At 48.2% G+C, this 19,609-nt stretch overlaps 2 protein-coding genes across 2 annotated transcripts in view; one reads left to right on the forward strand and one right to left on the reverse strand.

Moving 5' to 3' along the window:
* The window catches only part of RGSL1 (regulator of G protein signaling like 1), a 50,984-nt gene extending 49,554 nt beyond the window's left edge, over positions 1–1,430 (forward strand). Inside the window, exons 22-23 of the mRNA XM_078854181.1 lie at positions 250–313; positions 1,394–1,430. Coding sequence (XP_078710307.1) covers positions 250–313; positions 1,394–1,430 — 101 coding nt within the window. The remainder of the gene's footprint in view (positions 1–249; positions 314–1,393) is intronic.
* Positions 1,431–15,895: 14,465 nt separating this feature from the next.
* On the reverse strand, positions 15,896–17,595 carry LOC140915937 (2-5A-dependent ribonuclease). Its single transcript, XM_073356600.2, is given in 2 exon segments — positions 15,896–16,788; positions 16,790–17,595. Coding segments are annotated over 2 exon segments (1,170 nt in total). The 5' UTR covers positions 17,099–17,595; the 3' UTR covers positions 15,896–15,927.
* Between the last annotated feature and the right edge of the window lie 2,014 nt (positions 17,596–19,609).

A 19,609-nucleotide genomic window follows, 5' to 3' on the forward strand; every position in this document is an offset into this window, starting at 1 on the left:
TCCTGTCTCTAGTTATTCCTGTGCCCACCTGCGTAAATGCTGTCAGGCCACCTTGGGAGCATCATGTCCCCCTGCTGATCTCTTTACCCCGAGGAGAAGTTAGGAATGCTCTTTCTCTTGAGTTCACCTTCCTATCTGCCCAGGAAAAAAGATGCTTAGATGTTAGAATGCTGCTGGTTGCTTGTGTGGAGGGGACCTGCAGGGTGATTTTCAATACATGACGGAAAGTTCTCTTGGGTTTTGTCTCAGCATCGTCTGGAAGCCTCAACTGGAAAAAGCCCCCATCTGGCATCTGCGTGACCCAACAGATAGGGTAGGTAATGACTGGGAAACCTCATCTCCTTCCATCCAGACCCAGTGTGAATGCCCAGCATGAGATGGGAATCACTTGCTTCCCAAGCTGAGTACAAGTTGTATGGGCAGTACCAGCGCCCTGTCCCCCCAGCCTACCCCAGGCACAATTAAGAGTGGGGAAAGTAACCCCAGCTGAAGATGAATACAGAATAAGGGGGTAACTTACTTTATGCCCCTCTCTGCCCCTGCACAGATGGCACAGAATGAGCATTAGATTAGATTATTTGATGTGGTTTTCAGTACCTAACATTTGTCTAACGGTGCCCACCACAGCATCCATCTAATTCATCAATGTGGGGAACAGAAGGGGATTGTTAGAATAATCTTGCGATTAAAGCACTGGACTGGGAATCAGGGGATCCTGCTTCTGTTCCTGGCTCTGCCACAGACTCTCAGTGAATTAACTACTCTCTGTGTGCCTCATTTTGCCATCTGTAAAGTGGGGATAACAACACTTCCCTCCCTCAGGCATTGTGAGACTAAATCCTTGGAAGGCACTCTGATCCTGCAGCGATGGGAGCATAGAGGGACTCCAATAGACTGTATACTCTCCAGTGCTTTGTCCAGTTCTGTTCCAAACGGTCCAACGGAGAGAGTTTGGGAGATTATACCCAGTCCAAGAGACCTCGCCATTGGGATAGCTTCTCTGATAGTCAGGCTTTTCATTTCACTGCTTCTGGTTAAGAGCCCTTGGACCATTCTGAACTCTAACTCCAGAGGATAAAGTAGAAAGTAGGACTAAGTCTAGATAGAGTTGGGATGGGCTGACAAATAACATGTATGGAGACATGCTCATGGACCAAGGACCAGGGCCAGGAGGGAGTGGTGGGATATGTTGAAACTTGTTCTGCTTTTGAGGAAATGACTGTATCCATGACAACATTTGTGTCATACAAACCAAAACTCACTAGGGTGGGATTGTTGGCTTCTCAGCTTTGTTGCAATTCCAGTGCATTTGTATAATAGAGGGTGGGTGCCCTCCTGTCCCCCACCCATCTTGAATTGGCACTGCCTGACGTTCTTGCTCTTTTTCCTTCAGGCAACAGCTTCAAGATGCTTCTAAAAAGCCATCCTAATCCATCCCCGCTTTCACTGTTTGAGTGAGAGCAACTGTCCCTCTCCACCCGGAGGCTGGCTCTGAAGACACAGCAGTGCTGCAGGTCAGGACTGAGGTGCACTAGCAAGGCCGTGGTGGGAGGTCTGGACTAGAATATCAGGGGTTGTGACAGTTCAGGCATTAGGTGCTTTGGCAGACCTATGGGTTGCACAACACCCTGTCCTCATAGTCCTTGGCTGTGGACAATGATGGCATCTTCCGCCTTCAATAATGTTCTTTAATCACTGGCCCCTTCCCCCATAAACAAATAAGTGGAAGCAAAAAAAAGAAAGAAAGAAAGGTCACCGGGAGGTAGGTAGCTAGGCCTAGGCACTAGGATGGCAGGGCCTGCTTACCCCTCCACTTGGGGGACAATAGCAGAGAGCAGCCAGCCAGAAACTCCAGCCAGGGGGGCAAGCACAGCCAAAGCTGGGACCTCTAGACATCGCAGTGAAAACTGTAGCTGGTTCTGACTTGCTCTGCCCTGCCCTGACTGGCTGGCTGTCTGTTTGCTCAAACCCTCCCTCTCCCTCCTCACAGTATCTTCACCTCACCTTCAGTCCACACCTGCCCCTCTTAGCCTCTCCTCCCCTGCCCTGTCCCCTTCACCTCCCTTTCCATTTGGCTGATCCCCTAACTAAGTAAAGCCACTCCTCACCCCGGCCTAAAATAGTTGTGGAATGAACATGACGTTTGCTGCCATCCTGCTGATCACTCCGCTTGTGTGTTAGATCCCTTCCCGCAATCTGGAGCTGTCTAGTCTATTTAGACAAGTTGTCTCATTGTTTCCTTGTACCTCCCTGTCTGTCCGTCTCCACCTGTTGTCTCATCTTGAGATTCTAAGCTCTTTGGGGCCGGGGCTGTCTTTTTGTTCTGTTTGTCCAGCTCCTAGAGCCGTGGTCCATGACTGGGGCTAGTAGGCACTTCCGTAACACCAATAAATAATAATTAGTAGGTTTGCTGCTTGGGTGTATTGATTCCCCGGGTGCAATGCTCTTGTCTCAGTTCTCAGAGGGAGTTGTTCCAACAACTCACACAAAGTAAGCGGGCCGCCTCTGTGCCTTTGAAGCAACATTGCAGGAAAATCTGATTTCTCTGTAAGTCATTGTCTACCCTGGGGATATGCCCCTGTTACAGCCACCAGTGGCTAGCCACTAAGGTAGCTGCACCAGTGCAAACCCCTAGTGCGGGCAGGCAAAAGCTCTACAAGCTACAATTTGCACTGGGAGAGCTTGTGACTCCTTGAAGCCTGGGCAAGCTTCATCGTTGCTAACCTAACTGTAGTTTAAAGCCTCTTTGCCTGCCTAGTGCAGCTACTGTGCTGGCCGAAATCCCCAGTGTAAACAAGGCCTAAGGGAGCTGTATCCGTCCCCCCACTATCCTTCTCGCTTGTTAATTTCCCAGAGGTCATTGCAGCGTGTGATGTAAAGTGTTTTTCCCCTCCACAGAGACAGCGGGAAGCCTAGTGCTCCGATGTTATTAGCGGATGCTGCAATGGGAAAAAAGTTCTGAGTTTCAAGAAACATGCACATGCACAGAGAAACTTTCTGCTCAGATGCTAACAAGTGCAGAGAATAAAAGGTTCTGTTTCCTTGATCTGTTCCTAGTACCCTTCTGTCTTCGTCGAAATAAAACTAGCAGAGCAACCTCCACAATGAATTCCTGTCCCTTCACACTCTGAACACACCATATGAGCCTCTGAATCCATCTCCTGTTCTCACTCTCATCCCCTCTTTGGACATGCTAGAGAACTTCTGGCCCTGGGGCATTTACACCCTGTTAGCATAGACCAGACAACTGTTTCCCCCCCAGCGTGAAGGTGGCAGTGGGAGGGAGGGGGAGGAGCAGAGACCTTGGCTTCCAGAAGCAGCCGGCAATGTCTCTGCGGCCCCTGGGGGGAGCCAAGGGAGTCTCCGCATGCTGCCCCCGCGCCGAGCGCTGCCCAGCGCTGACTCCGCAGCTCCCAGGAGCCAGCAAACAGAGCTGTAAACAGGGGAGTTTCAGTGGGAGTTCTGTTGGAGGAGAAGGTATTTGTATTTGGTTTTGTATCTGTATGTGTAGAGGCTTGTAGGGGCTTTGTGCTGGGAGAGAAGCTGAGCCCTGATTAGGGGGCGGGGCTTCTCTGACTAGGGGTCCTATAAAGGTAGCCAGCCAGCAGCACAGGAGCCAGCAAACAGAGCTGTAAACAGGGGAGTTTCAGTGTGAGTTTGAAAGGGGAGTTTGTCTTGTGGTGCATGTTTGGGGTTTGTTTTTGCTGTGGGTGGTGGGTTTTGGAGTGGTTTGTGTTTCCCAGATTAACAGGATTTAGGAGGGAAGACTATGACAGATACAGAGGCAGCAGTGGGAGTGACCCATGTCATGGAAGACACAATGAAGATGGCTGGATGTGGAAGCTGCGGTATGTACATGATCCTGGAGGGGGTATCTGGTAAGAGTTTTTTGTCTGCATGAAATGCCATCTGATAGAGCTGATGGAGGAAAAGATCTGAGGATTGGAGATGCAGGTGGAGACTCTGGTTGAGTTTAGGAGGGAGTTTGAGTGGATTATGGAGCAAAGACATAAGGCAGCTGAAGGGAAAAGCTCAGACTTGCAGATGGAAGCAGAACTGAAGAATTCTGAGGGGAGACTGCTGGGTGAGGAAAGTGGACAGTGGAAGCATGTGACTAAGAAAACCAGGCAGAGGAAAAGATGGCTAGTGAAGGAGAAATAGAGTTCAAGAATAGGTTTGCAGAGTTGGAAAATGAAGAAGGGGCTCAGCAGGTGGTCACTGAAGGTGGAAGGGCAAGGAAGAAGAGAAGAGCGGCTAGTCCTATAGGAAAAGGGGAAGAGTCAATGGAGACTACACCAAATATGAGCCTCAGGAGGATACAGGATGTGTTGAAAAGGATTACAAGGGAGAATAGGAATGGAAAGAACTTGCAGCCAGAGGGAACAGGGGATAGACTGGAGAATAGTACCGTCACCAGGAAAAGGCAGGTCTACATGACCGGGGACTCCTTACTGAGAAGAATAGACAGGCCTGTAACCAGAGCTGATCCAGAGAATAGAAGGGTGTGCTGTCTTCCAGGTACTAAGACACGGGATGTAGACCTGAGGTTGAAAAGGATCCTAAAGGGAGCAGGAAAGAATCCACTAATTATCCTTCATGTGGGAACAAATGATACCGGTAGATTCTCACTGGAACGTATCAACGGAGACTATGCCAGGCTGGGGAAGACGCTTAAGGAAATAGAGGCTCAGGTGATCTTCAGTGGGATTCTGCCTGTTCCTAGAGAAGGGCAACAAAGGTATGACAAGATTATGACTATCAACAGATGGCTCAGGCAGTGGTGCTATAAGGAGGGCTTTGGGATGTATGGCCACTGGGAGGCATTCATGGACAGAGGACAGTTCTCTCGGGATGGACTTCATCTGAGTAGGGAAGGAAATAGACTTCTAGGATGGAGGCTGGCACAACTGATTAAGAGAGCTTTAAACTAGGAATTTGGGGGAGATGGTTGGGAGATATCCAGGTAATCTCCACGCTGGATTTTAGCATTAAGAGGGAAGAAAACAAAGTAAAAAAGGATACAGTCGTGGGTAGGAGAATGGACATAAGGAGGAAGGGCAGTGTGGATACCAGTCTAATAGGTCATACTGGCTGTAGAATGACCGTGCCTAATCAGGTAAAGAATGTAAGCGAGGCCAAACAGCAAAAATTAAGATATCTGTACACCAATGCGAGGAGGATGTCACCACAGGATGACTATGAGCTGCCAATGTGATATGGCCGTGAAAAAAGCTAATGTGGTCTTGGGATGCATCAGGCGAGGTATTTCCAGTAGAGACAAGGAGGTGTTAGTACCGTTATACAAGGCACTGGTAAGACCTCACTTGCAATACTGTGTGCAGTTCTGGTCTCCCATGTTTAAGAAGGATGAATTTAAACTGGAACAGGTACAGAGAAGGGCTACTAGGATGATCTGAGGAACAGAAAACCTGTCTTATGAAGGGAGACTCAAAGAGCTTGGCTTGTTTAGCCTAACCAAAAGAAAGTTGAGGGGAAGATATGATTGCTCTCTATAAATATATCAGAGGGATAAATACTGGAGAGGGAGAGGAATTATTTAAGCTCGGTACCAATATGGACACAAGAACAAATGGATATAAACTGGCCATCGGGAAGTTTAGACTTGAAATTAGACCAAGGTTTCTAACCATCAGAGGAGTGAAGTTCTGGAATAGCCTTCCAAGGGAAGCAGTGGGGGCAAAAGACCTATCTGGCTTCAAGATTAAACTCAATAAGTTTATGGAAGAGATGGTATGATGGGATAACATGATTTTGGCAATTAATTGATCTTTAACTATTCATGGTAAATAGGCCCAATGGCCTGTGATGGGATGTTAGATGGGGTGGGATCTGAGTTACTACAGAGAATTCTTTCCTGGGTATCTGGCTGGTGAATCTTGCCCACATGCTCAGGGTTCATATTTGGGGTCAGGAAGGAATTTTCCTCCAGGGCAGATTGGAAGAGGCCCTGGGGGGTTTTCGCCTTCCTCTGTAGCATGGGGCACGGGTCACTTGCTGGAGGATTCTCTGCCCCTTGAAGTCTTTAAACCATGATTTGAGGACTTCAATAGCTCAGACATAGGTGAGAGGTTTATCGCAGGAGTGGGTGAGTTAGATTCTGTCACCTGCATTGTGCAGGAGGTCAGACTAGATGATCATAATGTTCCCTTCTAACCTTAATATCTGTGAATCAATGGGAGCTGCGGGGGCGGTGCCTGCAGGCAGGGGCAGCGTGCGGAGACCCCCTGTCCTGCCCTCGCCTAGAGCCGTTGCCAGAGAGATGTGCCAGGTGGGAGCCGCCCGAGGTAAGTGCTGCACCCATCACTCCCTCCCACACCTCAACCCCCTGCCCCAGCCGGGAGCCAGAACTCAAACTCCCTCCGAAAGCCTGCATCCCCTCCTGCACCCAAACTCCTTCCCAGAGCCCGCACCCCCTCCTGCACCCAAACTTCTTCCCGTACCGCTCACCCCCTCCCACAACCAAACTTCCTTCCAGAGCCCACACCACCTCCTGGACCCCAAACCCCTGCCCCAGCCTGGTGAAAGTGAGTGAGGGTGGGGTGAGAGCGAGCAAGGGAGGAAAGGGGGGATGGAGTGAGTGGGGGTGGAGCCTCAGAGAAGGGGTGGGGCAAGGGCTGAGCATGGGGGGTTGGGGGTCCCTGAAAATTTTTAAATCAAAATGGGGATCCTTGGGTTGCTGAAGTTTGAGAACCACTGGCTTAGACCTTTGTTGTAAACAGACCTCACACAGGAGTGAACAACAAGTTCCCAACACCCCGTGGCCTGGCTACATGAGAGCTACTCTATAGCGAGGCCAGGATTGCTTGCTCATGTCGCCCTGGCCTCTGTGGGGCAGGTGTCACCAACTAGTTCTATGCCTGATCTGCAGAGGATAAGAGTCCGTTACAACCCTAGCTAGAGAACTTTAGCTCAGCTGTAGCAGCCCATGCATTTAGCTCTGAAGGTCCACAGTTCAGCCTCCCAAGTTGTTTGAGGGGAGCGCACCCAGAACTGTGAAGAGAGAAGATATGATGCAGGGAACTGAGAGCTTTCATAAAGACACATCAGCCTCGGGGCCAATGAAGGCCTTCTCTCCATTCTGATTAACACTGGCAGAGCATGCTTGTGAAAATAAACTGATTAATTTGAGTTCCCAAACTGGAGATATTTACCAAATAGATAATTAAATCCCACCAACCTCTGTCTACACAGCGCAAATGCTCATAGACATAAAATGTCAGATCTGGAAACCGGTCAACAAAATACTGTGATGGGTTCTGGATTATTTCCTTGAACCTAGAATAGAGAACGGATGATTTTACATGGGGCATCTCAATTCATTGAGAAGTATCAAAGAAGTAGGTTTTCCCACTTTTTGCTTCTGCTAGTGAAGTTTCACCAGCCTTGAGAGAATTTCCTGAAAACCAACTAAGGTTCATGCTCTCCCTGCTTTGCGTCTCTGGCTTCTTCCATTCTCACCCTAGTTCTCATGCCCTGGAATTTAAAAAAAAAAAAAAAAATCACTTCATGGGGGGAAGAGCATTTGGCCACTAGTTTTCAAAATCTGGTTGCAAAATGCACTTAAAGTTGTTTTTTGTTTCTTTATAATGCTGGAAGTGAGAAAAGGACCTGCTCCACCCTAAGTCCCCTCGCAGCCTCCCCGAAACAATCTTCATCTGGGACATCAATCCCGATACGACCACTTATCATTGTGGTTTTCCACCATAGTGCGCCCCGACATTTCTGATTAACCTCAACAGGTCAGTGACAGTATCTTCATAGGGGCGTCTCTTTTCCATGTTTTTCAGGACATCTTGATCAATCTGAAAAATGACCCATAAGAGATCGGTCACTCCATGAGGTTCCCATACCACAGAAAATACTCTCTTCCTTCCCCCTCCTTCTTGTCCCCTGGCTACTGCGATCTCCCACACTGGAAACGGAGTCACTATCCCATTATTTCTTACATTTTCAACAGAATTGACCACACCTATTTTATAGCTACAGCGATAGTTAAGGCTGCATAATTGTTTCCATTGTAACCCCCTATGTCAGTCACTCAGAGCTCTCCAAAACTTTTCACATCTCAGGCTGAAATTTTCCAGGTTCAGTGTCTGTCTGGGGATGAATTGGGCTGTTTTTGTTTTTTCACAGAGTATGAGCTAAAACAGTCCCGCTGTTAAGAACATGTAAAAAAAAAAATTAAGAACCTTCCCTATTATAAACAAAACCACCGCCCAACCTTGCAACCCCTGAGAGCCAAAAGGACGAGATCAAAGAAAGTTGAAATTTAGCTGGGAGAAAATAGACCTATGCAAAGAGAACTACCTCTGGTGACTTGTGGTTTTGTTTCTGCAGAGATTGCAGGGTCTTGAAACCACAGTTTGCACACCCACAGTGCTTTGTACAAGTACAGGGTTTTTTAGCCACTCTTAGCAGAGTTCTAAATGCAGGCATGCAGCACTACATGTGGGCTTGGCTAGCCTAGATGCACTGTGAGCATGCACAGCTATATTATGCATTGAGGCCCCAATATCTGTACAGAGACTCACTGAAGTGTCATAGGGGGCTACCCAGACCGAGCAACTTACACAAAGGCCTCAGTGAGCGTACATTTACTGCACACCAAAAGTGTTTGTTCCAACAGGCAGGGCTCCACACAACCTTTTGCATTACTGACTAAGGTGCACAGTCACTGCACACCTGATATAGAGAATTCTGATGGGTCAAAACCATTCTAAGTTATGGAATTTTTTTCCCTTTGAAGCCATAGGAATACCATTCAATGTCAGGAAGTGCCACAGTGAAGACTGTATATGCAACCTTAACTAGCCTTATACCAGGGGTCGGCAACCTTTCAGAAGTGGTGTGCCGAATCTTCACTTATTCACTGTAATTTAAGGTTTCGCGTGCCAGTAATACATGTTAACGTTTTTTAGAAGGTCTCTCGCTATAAGTCTCTATATTATATAACTAAACTATTGTCGTATGTAAAGTAAACAAGGTTTTCAAAATGTTTAAGACGCTTCATTTTAAATTAAATTAAAATGCAGATCTTACGCCGCCGGCCCGCTCTGCCCACTTCCAGCCTGGGGTTCCATTCACCTAGACTGGCAGCCGGCTGAGTGGGGCCTGCGGCTGGGACCCCGGCTGGCAAGGGGCTGGCAGCCAGAACCCCAGACCAGCAGTGGGCTGAGCGGCTCAGCCTGCTGCCACTCAGCCCGCTGCCGGTCCGGGGTTCTGTCCACCGGCTCCTGCCAGCCAGGGTCCCAGCTGCCGACCCCACTCAGCCCGCTGCCGGTATGGGATCCTGGCCCTGCCCACATAGAGTGGGTACCTACCTTCTCCCTGGTTCTAGCCCATTCTCTTCCTCTCTCTCTCTCTGCACTGAGCTGAGGGTGGGAGTGCACTGAGCACAGGGCTGGGGGTGAAGGAGCAGGCTGGGGGTTGGGGTGTAGGGTCTGGCCAGGAGCTAGAATGAGGGAGGGGGCTCAGGGTTTGGGTGTGGAGTGCTTACCTGGGCAGCTCCCATTTGGTGGAAGGGGTGCACGTTGGAATGTGTGGGGGGTGCAGGAGCTCCCGTTTGGTGCTCAGGTTGGGGGTGGGAGTGTGGGGGGTGCAGGAGTCAGGGCATGGTGTGTGGGGGGTACTGGAGTCAGGAATGGGGTCGTGGGAGGGTGCAGGTGTCAGGGCAGGAGGCTGGGTATGTGTGAGGGGGGTGTAGGGGTCAGGGCCGAGGGCTGGGAGTGTGTAGGGGTCAGGGCCGAGGGCTGAGGTCGGGGGGGCAGGGGTCAAAGCAGAGGGATGGGGGTGTGGGCTAGGGTCGTGGGGGTGCTCCCAGCCCCCTGCCCAGAGCAGCTCACGGCAGGGGGCTGGAGGGGATATGCCCTGATTCCACCCCTCCCTTCCTCAAGGCCCCGTCTCCACCTCTTCCCTGGAGCAGCGCGCGCGCTGCGGCTCCACTTCTCCCCAAGGGCCATCAGCTGATCGGCGGCAGGGAGGGAGAAGAGGAGGGGCAGGAACCCAGCATGCTGGGGGAAGAGGCGGGGGAGAGGGGACCTTGCCTGCCCTGCAGCAGCAGCTGGCAGGACCAAGCTTCTTCATCCTGCCTCCCCCCCCCCCCCCCCTGGGTTCGGCAGCCGGCTGAGCGGGGCCGGCGGCTAGGACCCGGCAGGCAGCAGCATGCCATTAAAAATCGGCTCTTGTGCCATCTTTGGCACGCGTGCCAGAGGTTGCCAACCCCTGCCTTATACATAATGCATAGTATTCAGGACCAAATTCATGTAACAGATTTCAGAATTTGGCTCAAAGACTCTAATTACGTTACATACTATTTCTCAAATAATACAACACAACACTGTTTTCCCCCCTAGAACCTTGAAAGGTGCATCTTGTAAGGTGTGCAGTGAGGGCTTGATCCCTGACACCTATGGCAAGGCTTCCATTGACATCAATGGGCATTGGATTAGGCCCTGTGAAGCCCATTCACTACATATCTTCAGGCATACACAAGGGGGCAGAGTTAGAGGAATGACGGTTTTATGGTTAAAGCACTGGACTGGAACTCAGGAGATCTGGCTCTGGATTCAAGTTTCCAGCAGACTCCCTGTGTGACAGACTCCCTCTGACTCTCTCTGTGCCTCCATTCTCCATTTGTAAAATAAAAATTATACTTTCTTTCTCCCACCTTCTCTCTCTTGTCTATTTAGATTGTGAGTTCTTGAGGGCAGGGATTATCTCTCACTAGATGTTCATGCAGCACCTAACGTGATGGGGCCTTGGTCTTGGTACAGGCTGCTAGGTACTACTTTAATACAAAAATAAATAATAATTAGCATTACATATGTAACTTTAATTTTCTCATTTCCTAATATCTGAGTGCTCAAGTGTGCAACCTGCATGATAGTATGTGGGGGAAGGGATTTGGAATGAAAAAATGGCAAAAAAATATACTTGAAAAGGTACAAAACTGATGAAGTTTTCAGATATTTAAAATATGAAATGGCAATATAGGAAAAACACAATGCATTTTCCTAAGAAGAAAATATCTAAAGTATATTTTAAATATCAAATGTATATTAGCAATTTAGCAAACCAATTCAGATTCCATTTGGTACAGGAATCCACTGATAATGAAGTTATTTAGTATCAGTGCACTGGAAGAATATGTATATTGGATGATGCCTTGATTATGTGTCAATTTCATTCTGCCAAATCCCTTGGTTGGCCATTAGCTGCTTTTGATCACTAAATCAAGTAGGCTTTGGCCAGAGGTCCTCCATTTCACTTTGCAATGGACAGGCTGAGTAATAAACAGCATTTATGGATTCCTTCGGCCTTGCCACCAGCAACAGGTATCCTTGTCTTTGAAGACACGGTGGACACAGAACATGAGCAAACTGAGAAAAGGTTGAATACAGGCAGTAGTCCAACCAACCATCAAGCAGAAAGGACTATGATGACACTACCAAAAAAAGAGAAAAGGAAATTAGTCTTGATCCACAGTAAGGAATCTGGGCTGAAACATCTGTGGCCCACGTACAGAAAACCTTTGGGCCTAGAGGTCTTCAGGGACACCTTTCCTAGTACAAGCTGCCTATTGTTATTTATTTTATGATTTAAATGCCAGCAGTGTGCTGGGTGCTGTATAAAACACTAACTGACAACGGTCCTAGCCCTGGAACATTTGCACTATACAACAAAGATAGAGCGAATACAAGACACAGCAGGAAGCCTATTTGGAGGATTATTCTTAATATATAATTAGCTGATTAAAGCTTACCTTCTTAGTCCACTGGTAGAAGTGCTTCTCAGTTGTTGCCTTATTGCAACTCAAAGCTTTCACAATCTGGCTCTCAGAATTGCGTTTTTCAATGTCTGGATTATTCCCAACATCCACAAGAAACTCAAACCTGCTGTGGAATTGAAAGAGAGGAAGGGATGGCCTTCAAGAATGTGTACCTCCTAAGGTAAATCAGGGTCGTCATGGCACATTTATTATCCCAGAGCTGGGAGGTTATGGCAGGAGCATTGCAGCTATTGTATCTATTGTTTGAGATCCTAGAACTATTGTTAATGACACTTACCTCTCATGGGTCCAGAAAAATGTATGGTGGATCAAGTCTCCTAACTGAACTGAGTTTCCTCCATGGGGGGAGACCAAACTTCTTATGAGATCTTCAATCTCCATTTGACCCTGCAAATCCGTTGGACATCTTGCAGCCACATCCTCTCCATCAGGTCCATCAAAAGGGACCTCACCCCTTGTTACAACATATAGGACCAACCTTCCGAGTGCCTGAGCAGGAGAACAAGCATCAGAATATTTCACTTCCAGAGCCAAAACCTCCAGCAGAGAGAGCATATAGGGTTTGATCCTGCTCTTCTTGAGTTCAGAAGAAGCAGTACTGAGCTCATAATCCGCGTAGATTCAGTTTATATGTTCATCCTATGGGCCAAATTTTCTTTGTTCTGCTATTCTCAAGAAACAGCAAGTACAAGCAAGTACAAGAAACAGCAAGGGTCTTTACCAAAAATAGGTATATGAATTGATAATATCTCCCACTTACAGTATCCCTTAAAAGAATCTGTTTTGATACTGAAATCAAGGTTGTTGGGCTTTTTAAAAAAATGCTGCATGTAAAATAATGGAATCCGTGGATCAAGGTTAAGGTTGTTGTGTTGTAATGAAATATACATTTCTTTAGACTAAGAAAGAATAACGTGCTTACGTTTATTACATGGGTGTAAGATGTTATGATGTTTTAACTATTCACTTCCTTGCTGTTAAAGGTTTGGGTTTTGTAAATGATGTGGTAGTTAAATAAATTGTTGATACTTAGCAACCTTCACTGTTTTTTTCTGTTTGGGAGTTGGATGAACAATTGAACCAGTGGATGAACTGCTTTGCCTCTGGTGTATTCCCATAGGCCTAAATCCTGCAAAGGTTAACACGTGTGCTTAACTTCACACACTGTGAGTGATGCCACTGAAGTCAATTGGAGTGTGGCCTAAGGCCTATTTTATGTATCTGTTACTCTCCCTTTATTGTGCATGTAATATAAGGAAATGACTTGTCCTTCAACAGTTTTATTTATCTTTTCTCAATGAGTAGGTTGCAACCCCAGGGAGTCCTGAAAGGTAACCAGGGGTGTCATGAGGCATTGAAATTTTTAATTAGAATCTAAAGCAAAGAAAATCTCACTCCCCCACTCCCAATTCACCTTACCCTTCAAAATCAAGTATTCTCTGTCAACCTCTCAAAACACACACACAAATAAATTTATATAAGCTTAGCATTATCATCGATACTTTTTTATCCTTACATTTACTATAAAAGTAACGAGGTTGCAACATTTTTTTAACTTTCCATAGGGAGTTGTCAACCTGAAAAGGTGGAGAAACATTGATCTACACTTAAAGAAACTAAAAATTAACTTAGCTATAGCTTTGCAGCCAATTTTTGTCTGTTTCATTTGAAGTGAACACTAATAAATACATTACAGCAGTCAGCCCAGTTGCAGCTTAGAACATGCTGGCCATTTCAACCAGAATAGCAGAGATCCTCTTGTCAGATTAGTGCACATTGTAAATAGCAACTTGCAATAGCTCAGAGGAAAAAGTCTTTAATGTTCACCTCTTGTAATACCCAAAGGCCTTGCTTTTGATGGGGAAAAATATCCTTTTCTATTAAAAATTCCATTTTCCTAGGAGCTATGTCAATTTCTTGTGATCTATGGCAAGAAGCTGACCAGCTCCTGGTCAAATTGCCCATATGCTGCAGTGTGCTGTAGGTGTCACGGCCACTGTATTTTTATATCAAGTTTAAAATAAACTGAAAACAAGATACGTAGAAAAGACTATGGGCCAGATTGTCTCCATCTGTGTGAAAAGCAAAGGGATGGAACTTTGGGTTGTAAGATTTTCATATACGTTGTTCCACTGATGGAGTTACGTTTCAACTCCTGCCCCCACAGGGAAAAGCAACTTCCTACCAATAGATCTGGCACTTGGCAGCCCCCTTCCTCCGAAGCTCCTTGCCTGCATGGCTCCAATGGACTGGTATAGCAATAAAAACAATATAGGTATAAAAGCATGAAAAAAAAAATCACAAGACATAGATCTAGCCAGGGAGAGCTGTCTCTGTCTAAAGAATAGATTGCAGTGCCACAACATGGCTGCAACCCTTTGATTTCTTGGCTGTTTCTGACACATCATTATATTAGCATGTTGAAATTAAAGGATCAAGAAGGTCCCTTATCAGAAGTGACGGAACAATCCATTATTTCTATCACATGCACCTGCAATTTGTATTTTTTTTTTTAGAAGCATTGGAAGGTCCAAGAAATCAAGCCATCTGATTGGCTGATGCCAAATTGATTTCCTGTCAACAATACTCTGACCTTCTGCATTGTCTATTTCTACGTATGATTCTGCAGAGACCAATAACTATATTGTTAGGTTGGGGGTTGTGTTAACCACTGCCATTTCTTCTGTATAAATGTAAGAAATAATCGAGCTCCTTTATGGAATAGATAGCTGAAACAGTAGAGACCACCACTCAAAACACCAGCCATGCAGATCAGGTCAGAAACTGAGCTACATGGGAAGAGAGGTTTTGAAGTGTATTGTTTGTTGGAGTAGGACTTGTGGCAGGGGGCAGAAACCCACAGAAGCAGACAGAGAAGGCAGCCAAGGCACAGCCAAAGATGCGCTTACAGCCTGACGCTGACAAAAGCTAAGAGACAGCACTTTTGGGTTGAGTGCTGGCTGGGCAAAAGGCTTGGGACTGTGAGCAAAGAAACTGTCGCCAGCTGTTTGATTTCTTTTGTGTTCAGGAAAACTGGACTTTATGTGCATTCTTTGTAAATAAGCAGGCGTGCATCAAAGAAATACCTGGCTCCATAATTTATTTCTTTTCCTAACAGAATCAACTCACAAGACCCCAAATGTTAGCTAATCACTTGGCTCAAAAGGCATAACCACATGTTATTTTTGTATGAGCAGAGCAGGCTAAGATCTCTCCCCCCAGGAAATTAAAAAAAAGAAAGAGACTAGGGAAAAAACAGAAAAGAAAGGGCAGAAAGTTGAAAAACTGTAAACACAATATTGATATTAAGGAAAAGTACCTCCAAGTCTTCTTTGATTATAAGTTCCCTTTGACCTTCAGCAAAACTGCTACTCTTATCAAAATCTGCAAGGAAAACTTTATCATCCGCATCTAGCAAAGCAACATAATTTGTTAATAGTAAATGAACAGTTCCTGTGCGGTGTTCCACCTTTCTATTGTGTGGCTGAATTAACCCTTTGTTCCCCAGAGCAGGATTACTCAGAGGGATGCCCTGATCCCTCCAAATAGTGGTAAAGCTGCTCAACTGCAGGCTTTGTTGCCACTGCGATCAGGTTTCCTTCCCCCTTGTCTGTCTGTCTGTCTGGGATACACACAATATCCTTGTCTTTCACACATATACATACTACAACATCCTTGTTGTGAAAACACACACACACACACGGTGCAAGTCACGGGTTTGAATCTTCTCTAATACCCTGCTTTCTAGAATTTCTCTCCCAGCCAGGCTGCAGGATTAAATGGAACTGAATGTAAAACACACAAACCTATCAAAATGTTACGTGGGTGCAGGTCTCCATGGCCTAATTCCAAAGAGTGCAGATCTCTCACTGCTCCCAAGAGTGTCTTGAGGATGTCATGATTATTCACTCCCTGTACAGATTTTCTCAGATGATCCTCAAGGCTGCTCTCACAGAGGGAGAGGCAGAAGAGCTGGCAGTTGCCATGAGTCTCAGTCCCATGAAGTTTTACCATATGTCTGTTTCTATGGCAGTGACTGAGACACGTGGATTCTTGTTTAGCCTTATCACTGCCAAGAAGGAATCTCTTCACAGCCACCTCTTTCCCTGCATGGAACCCTAGGTAGATGCCTCCTTCAGAGATGCTCTCAATGCGTAATACTCATCAAATATGATGTTGAGTTTTCTAATCTGAGGGGAATTTATACCGTGAAGACGCCGTAGTTGCTCTCCCCAGCATTTGCTGGTGGGTGCCCACTCTTTAGGAGGCTGACTATTAGTAGCCGTTGCACGGTATTTGAGCAGCAACACCACCATTTCATTGTTGTAGTTCTCTTTGGCAGCAAAAACATCACTACCATCTGCCCTGGCTCCGTTCTCACATAACAGCTTGGCTATTTCCTCATGGTTGTTTTCCACAGCTACCTTCAGCGCTGTTTCGCCATCATTGCCCATGGCGTTAACATCAACTTTGCTTGTCTTCAGTAACAATTCCACCAAATCCTGACTTTGCCTCTCTGCTGCCAGGATGAGTGAAGTCTTCCCATTTTCATCTCTTCCAGTAACGTCAGCGCCACAGTCCAGCAGAAAGGAGACGATCGGTTCTATATTCTTGTTTTGTCTAAGTATGGTGTTCCTCTTCTGAGGCAGCCGTAACGCGTGGATCAAAGCGTTCCTGCCAAAGTTATCACAGGCATGCACGCTGGCTCTCATCTCTTTCACGAGGGTTTTCACAGCTGAGAGGTGGCCTTTCCTGGCAGCATCCATCAGGGCTGTTTCCCCGCCTTTGTACATTTGTCTTTGTTGTGTACTGACTATCCGGCCCAAATTCACATCCCTCTCTTTCTCATCCGAGAAATTCTCATACAAGAATTTCAAGGCCTTCTCCCTCCCATACCAAGCAGCCTCCATAAAGGCCGTGAAGCCGTTGTTATCCTTCTCATTGATTTCTGACCCCTTAGAAAGAAAGAGCTCCAAAAGGTTTCACATTCCCCACTATGCCTGCTATAATAAAGGGAGTGGCACCATTGTCCTTTCTGGCATGTGGATCAGCACCCTGCTCCAGCAGAAAGCTAACGATCTCCTCCTGATCAGCCTGTACAGCACTGTGCAGAGGTGTCCAACCACCTTCTACCTTGGAATTGACATTTGCACCTTCCTCCAACAGCTGCCGGACTGTCTTTACTGAACCTTTTTTGATAGCCTCATCTAACTGAGAGGCTGTGGCTGCTGCTGTTCCATTTCTGCAGCCGTTTGGTGCCGCTGGCTGGCTGTTGCCTGTGGCCTCCATGAAGGATAAATCAGTGGCTGTGCCCTTTGCTCCTCTTTGTCCCTTTCATGAGCAGTTTTTAGAACAAAATTTATTTCCCATACAACCGAACTGGGAAGAAGGACATGGATCTACATCTGCCTTTGATGAGAGCTGCACACAACACCTTACTGTGCAGTCCTGAAGATTCCCTCAGGAGTTTTTTTCAGCTATTTCATCTGGTTAACAGAAAAAGTAGCATCTCCTGTTAACTTAATCCCGGAGTTTACAGTTACAATAAGTGTTCTTTACAGCCATCCCCACTCTACTCCCCTCCCCTGTACTCAAGACTTATAATTACAATGAATTCATGGGAACGGAGTGGAACTCATGTTTTCTAATCTAAGGGACTAAGATGAATACTATTAAACTCATTTTCTTAATCCTGGATTAGTGCCCAAATCCCAAGAGGTGAAAAACCTACTGTGCAATAAATGCTGTATTATGTAACCCCCTAAATGGATAGATCAATACATTCAGAGGGAGCGTGGAGTTTTCCCTTGCCCTCGAGTGGGGAGGGAGGCCACTCCACCTCACTACAGGAAGACAACAAGTTTATAGGGGAAACTCCGGACCTCTGGGCAGGGCAGAGCCACAGCCAGTCTTTAGCCTGCAATCGCCTGGCTGGGGCTGACAGCAAGGAACAGTCTGGGGGGGGGAGGAGGAGCTCTGGCCCTCTGGGTGGGGCAGAGCCACAAACAGTCCTTAGCCCAGCACCTCCTGGCCCAGGCAGACAGGAATTAACAGTCTAGGAAGGAGCTCTGGGCAGCTGGGTGGCTAAATTCTCTGTAAACTGCACGGCCGCGCAGCAGCCTATTTAGCACCGTGCAGGTACTCAGGGAACCCAGCCCTGGCCCAGACCTGCAGCGGCCGGGACACCATTCCCCTGGCCCCAACTCAGCCCTGGACCTGCCACACACCCCAATCCCCTATCCCAGCCCTGAGCCCCTCATCCCTGGCCCCTCCCCAGAGCTCGCACCCCCAGCTGGAGCCCTCACTCTCCTGCACCCTAACCCTCTGTCCCAGCCCTGAGCCCCCTCCCACACTCCGAACCCCTCGGCCCCACCCCCACCACATGAATTTTGTTATGTGCACCAATATGGAGGTGACGTGTCACACATCACCTCCATATTGGTGCACATAAGAAAATTCATTCCACACTAGTGTGGAAAAAAATTAGGGGGAACACTGCTGAGTGGGGCAGAGCAGGGAGCATGCTTGTGCCTAACCCTCTTGGCTAAGGCAGCCAGCAAACACAGTCTCTCAGGCAGGGGTAGTCAGTAGGCGGACCACAGTCCAAATCTGGACAGCCAGATGCTTTTCAGTGGACACCAGGGGCAAAGGTGACGTGTGGGCAGGACACACAGGGTCATATGTCCTCCCCCCCTCACATTTCTCCAGACGCCTCTGGCAGCCGTGCTCTCAGTGTGTCACTGCAGCCTGGGGAGGGAGCAGGGTGGCTGGCTGAGCTCCCCCCCGCCCCATGGAGCTGCTTCCTCTTCTCTGCAGCTGGAGTCCCAGCGCTGCTGTCTACTTCGCAGAACATCCAGACCAGCGTGCGTGGGGGGGGGGCGGCAGGGGGGGCACTCTCAGGCACAGAGATTGGAGTGGGGACAAGGCACGGGGCAACCCCTCAGCAGGAGAGGGGGTGGAACAGGGCATGGACCAACCCCATGCGCAGTGTCCCCTTTTTCCTTTTGGAAATATAGTCACACTGCGCTGAGGATGGGGGGCACATGACCTTCCAGAACCTTTCATCTGTGCCCCCCCATCCCACTAGCCACAGCTACATGCTGCCTCTGCATGCAGGCTGAAGCTGAACTGGGGCTGGAGCCATGCGAATCCATGCTTGTGTTCTGAGTGGTCCCTGGTGTCGACCCATCCCACTCCAGTCTCGTGCCCCCCCACCCAGGAGCAGTTCCTGGAGCCTGCCCACCCACCCTGATCTCACACCCCTGAGCCAGCCCTGCCATAGGTGCCAACTCTGTGGGTGCTCCGGGGCTGAAGCACCCACGGGGAAAAAATGGTGGGGGCTGAGCACCCACCAGTAGCCTCCCTATCAGCACCTCCCCCTCCCCCAGCGCCTTCTGCCCACCAGTGGGTGCCTCGCCCTCCTTCCCAGCGCCTCCTGCGATCAGCTGTTCCACAGCATACAGGAGGCTCTGGGAGGGAGGGGGAGGAGCAAGGATGCAGCAAACTAGGGGGAGGGGGAGGAACTGGATGGGACGAGGTGGGGTGGGGGTGGAGCAGGGATGGGGGCAGGAAGAGGCAGGGTGGGGCCTTGGGGAAAGGGGTGGAGTGGGGGCAGGGCCTGAGGCAGATCCAAGGGTCAAGCACTGCCCAGCACTTTGGGAAGTCGGCACCTGTGGTCCCCGCAGCACCCCCACCCTGGCCTCATGTGCTCTTCAGCCCACGCACCCAGCCCCAACCGGCCTCTTTCCCTCCACAGTCCGCCTCCAGTCACCTGCTTCTGCCACATCCTGGCCTCCTGCC

This window comes from Lepidochelys kempii, chromosome 8 (assembly GCF_965140285.1).
Source record: "Lepidochelys kempii isolate rLepKem1 chromosome 8, rLepKem1.hap1, whole genome shotgun sequence".
NCBI classification, from domain to species: domain Eukaryota; kingdom Metazoa; phylum Chordata; order Testudines; family Cheloniidae; genus Lepidochelys; species Lepidochelys kempii.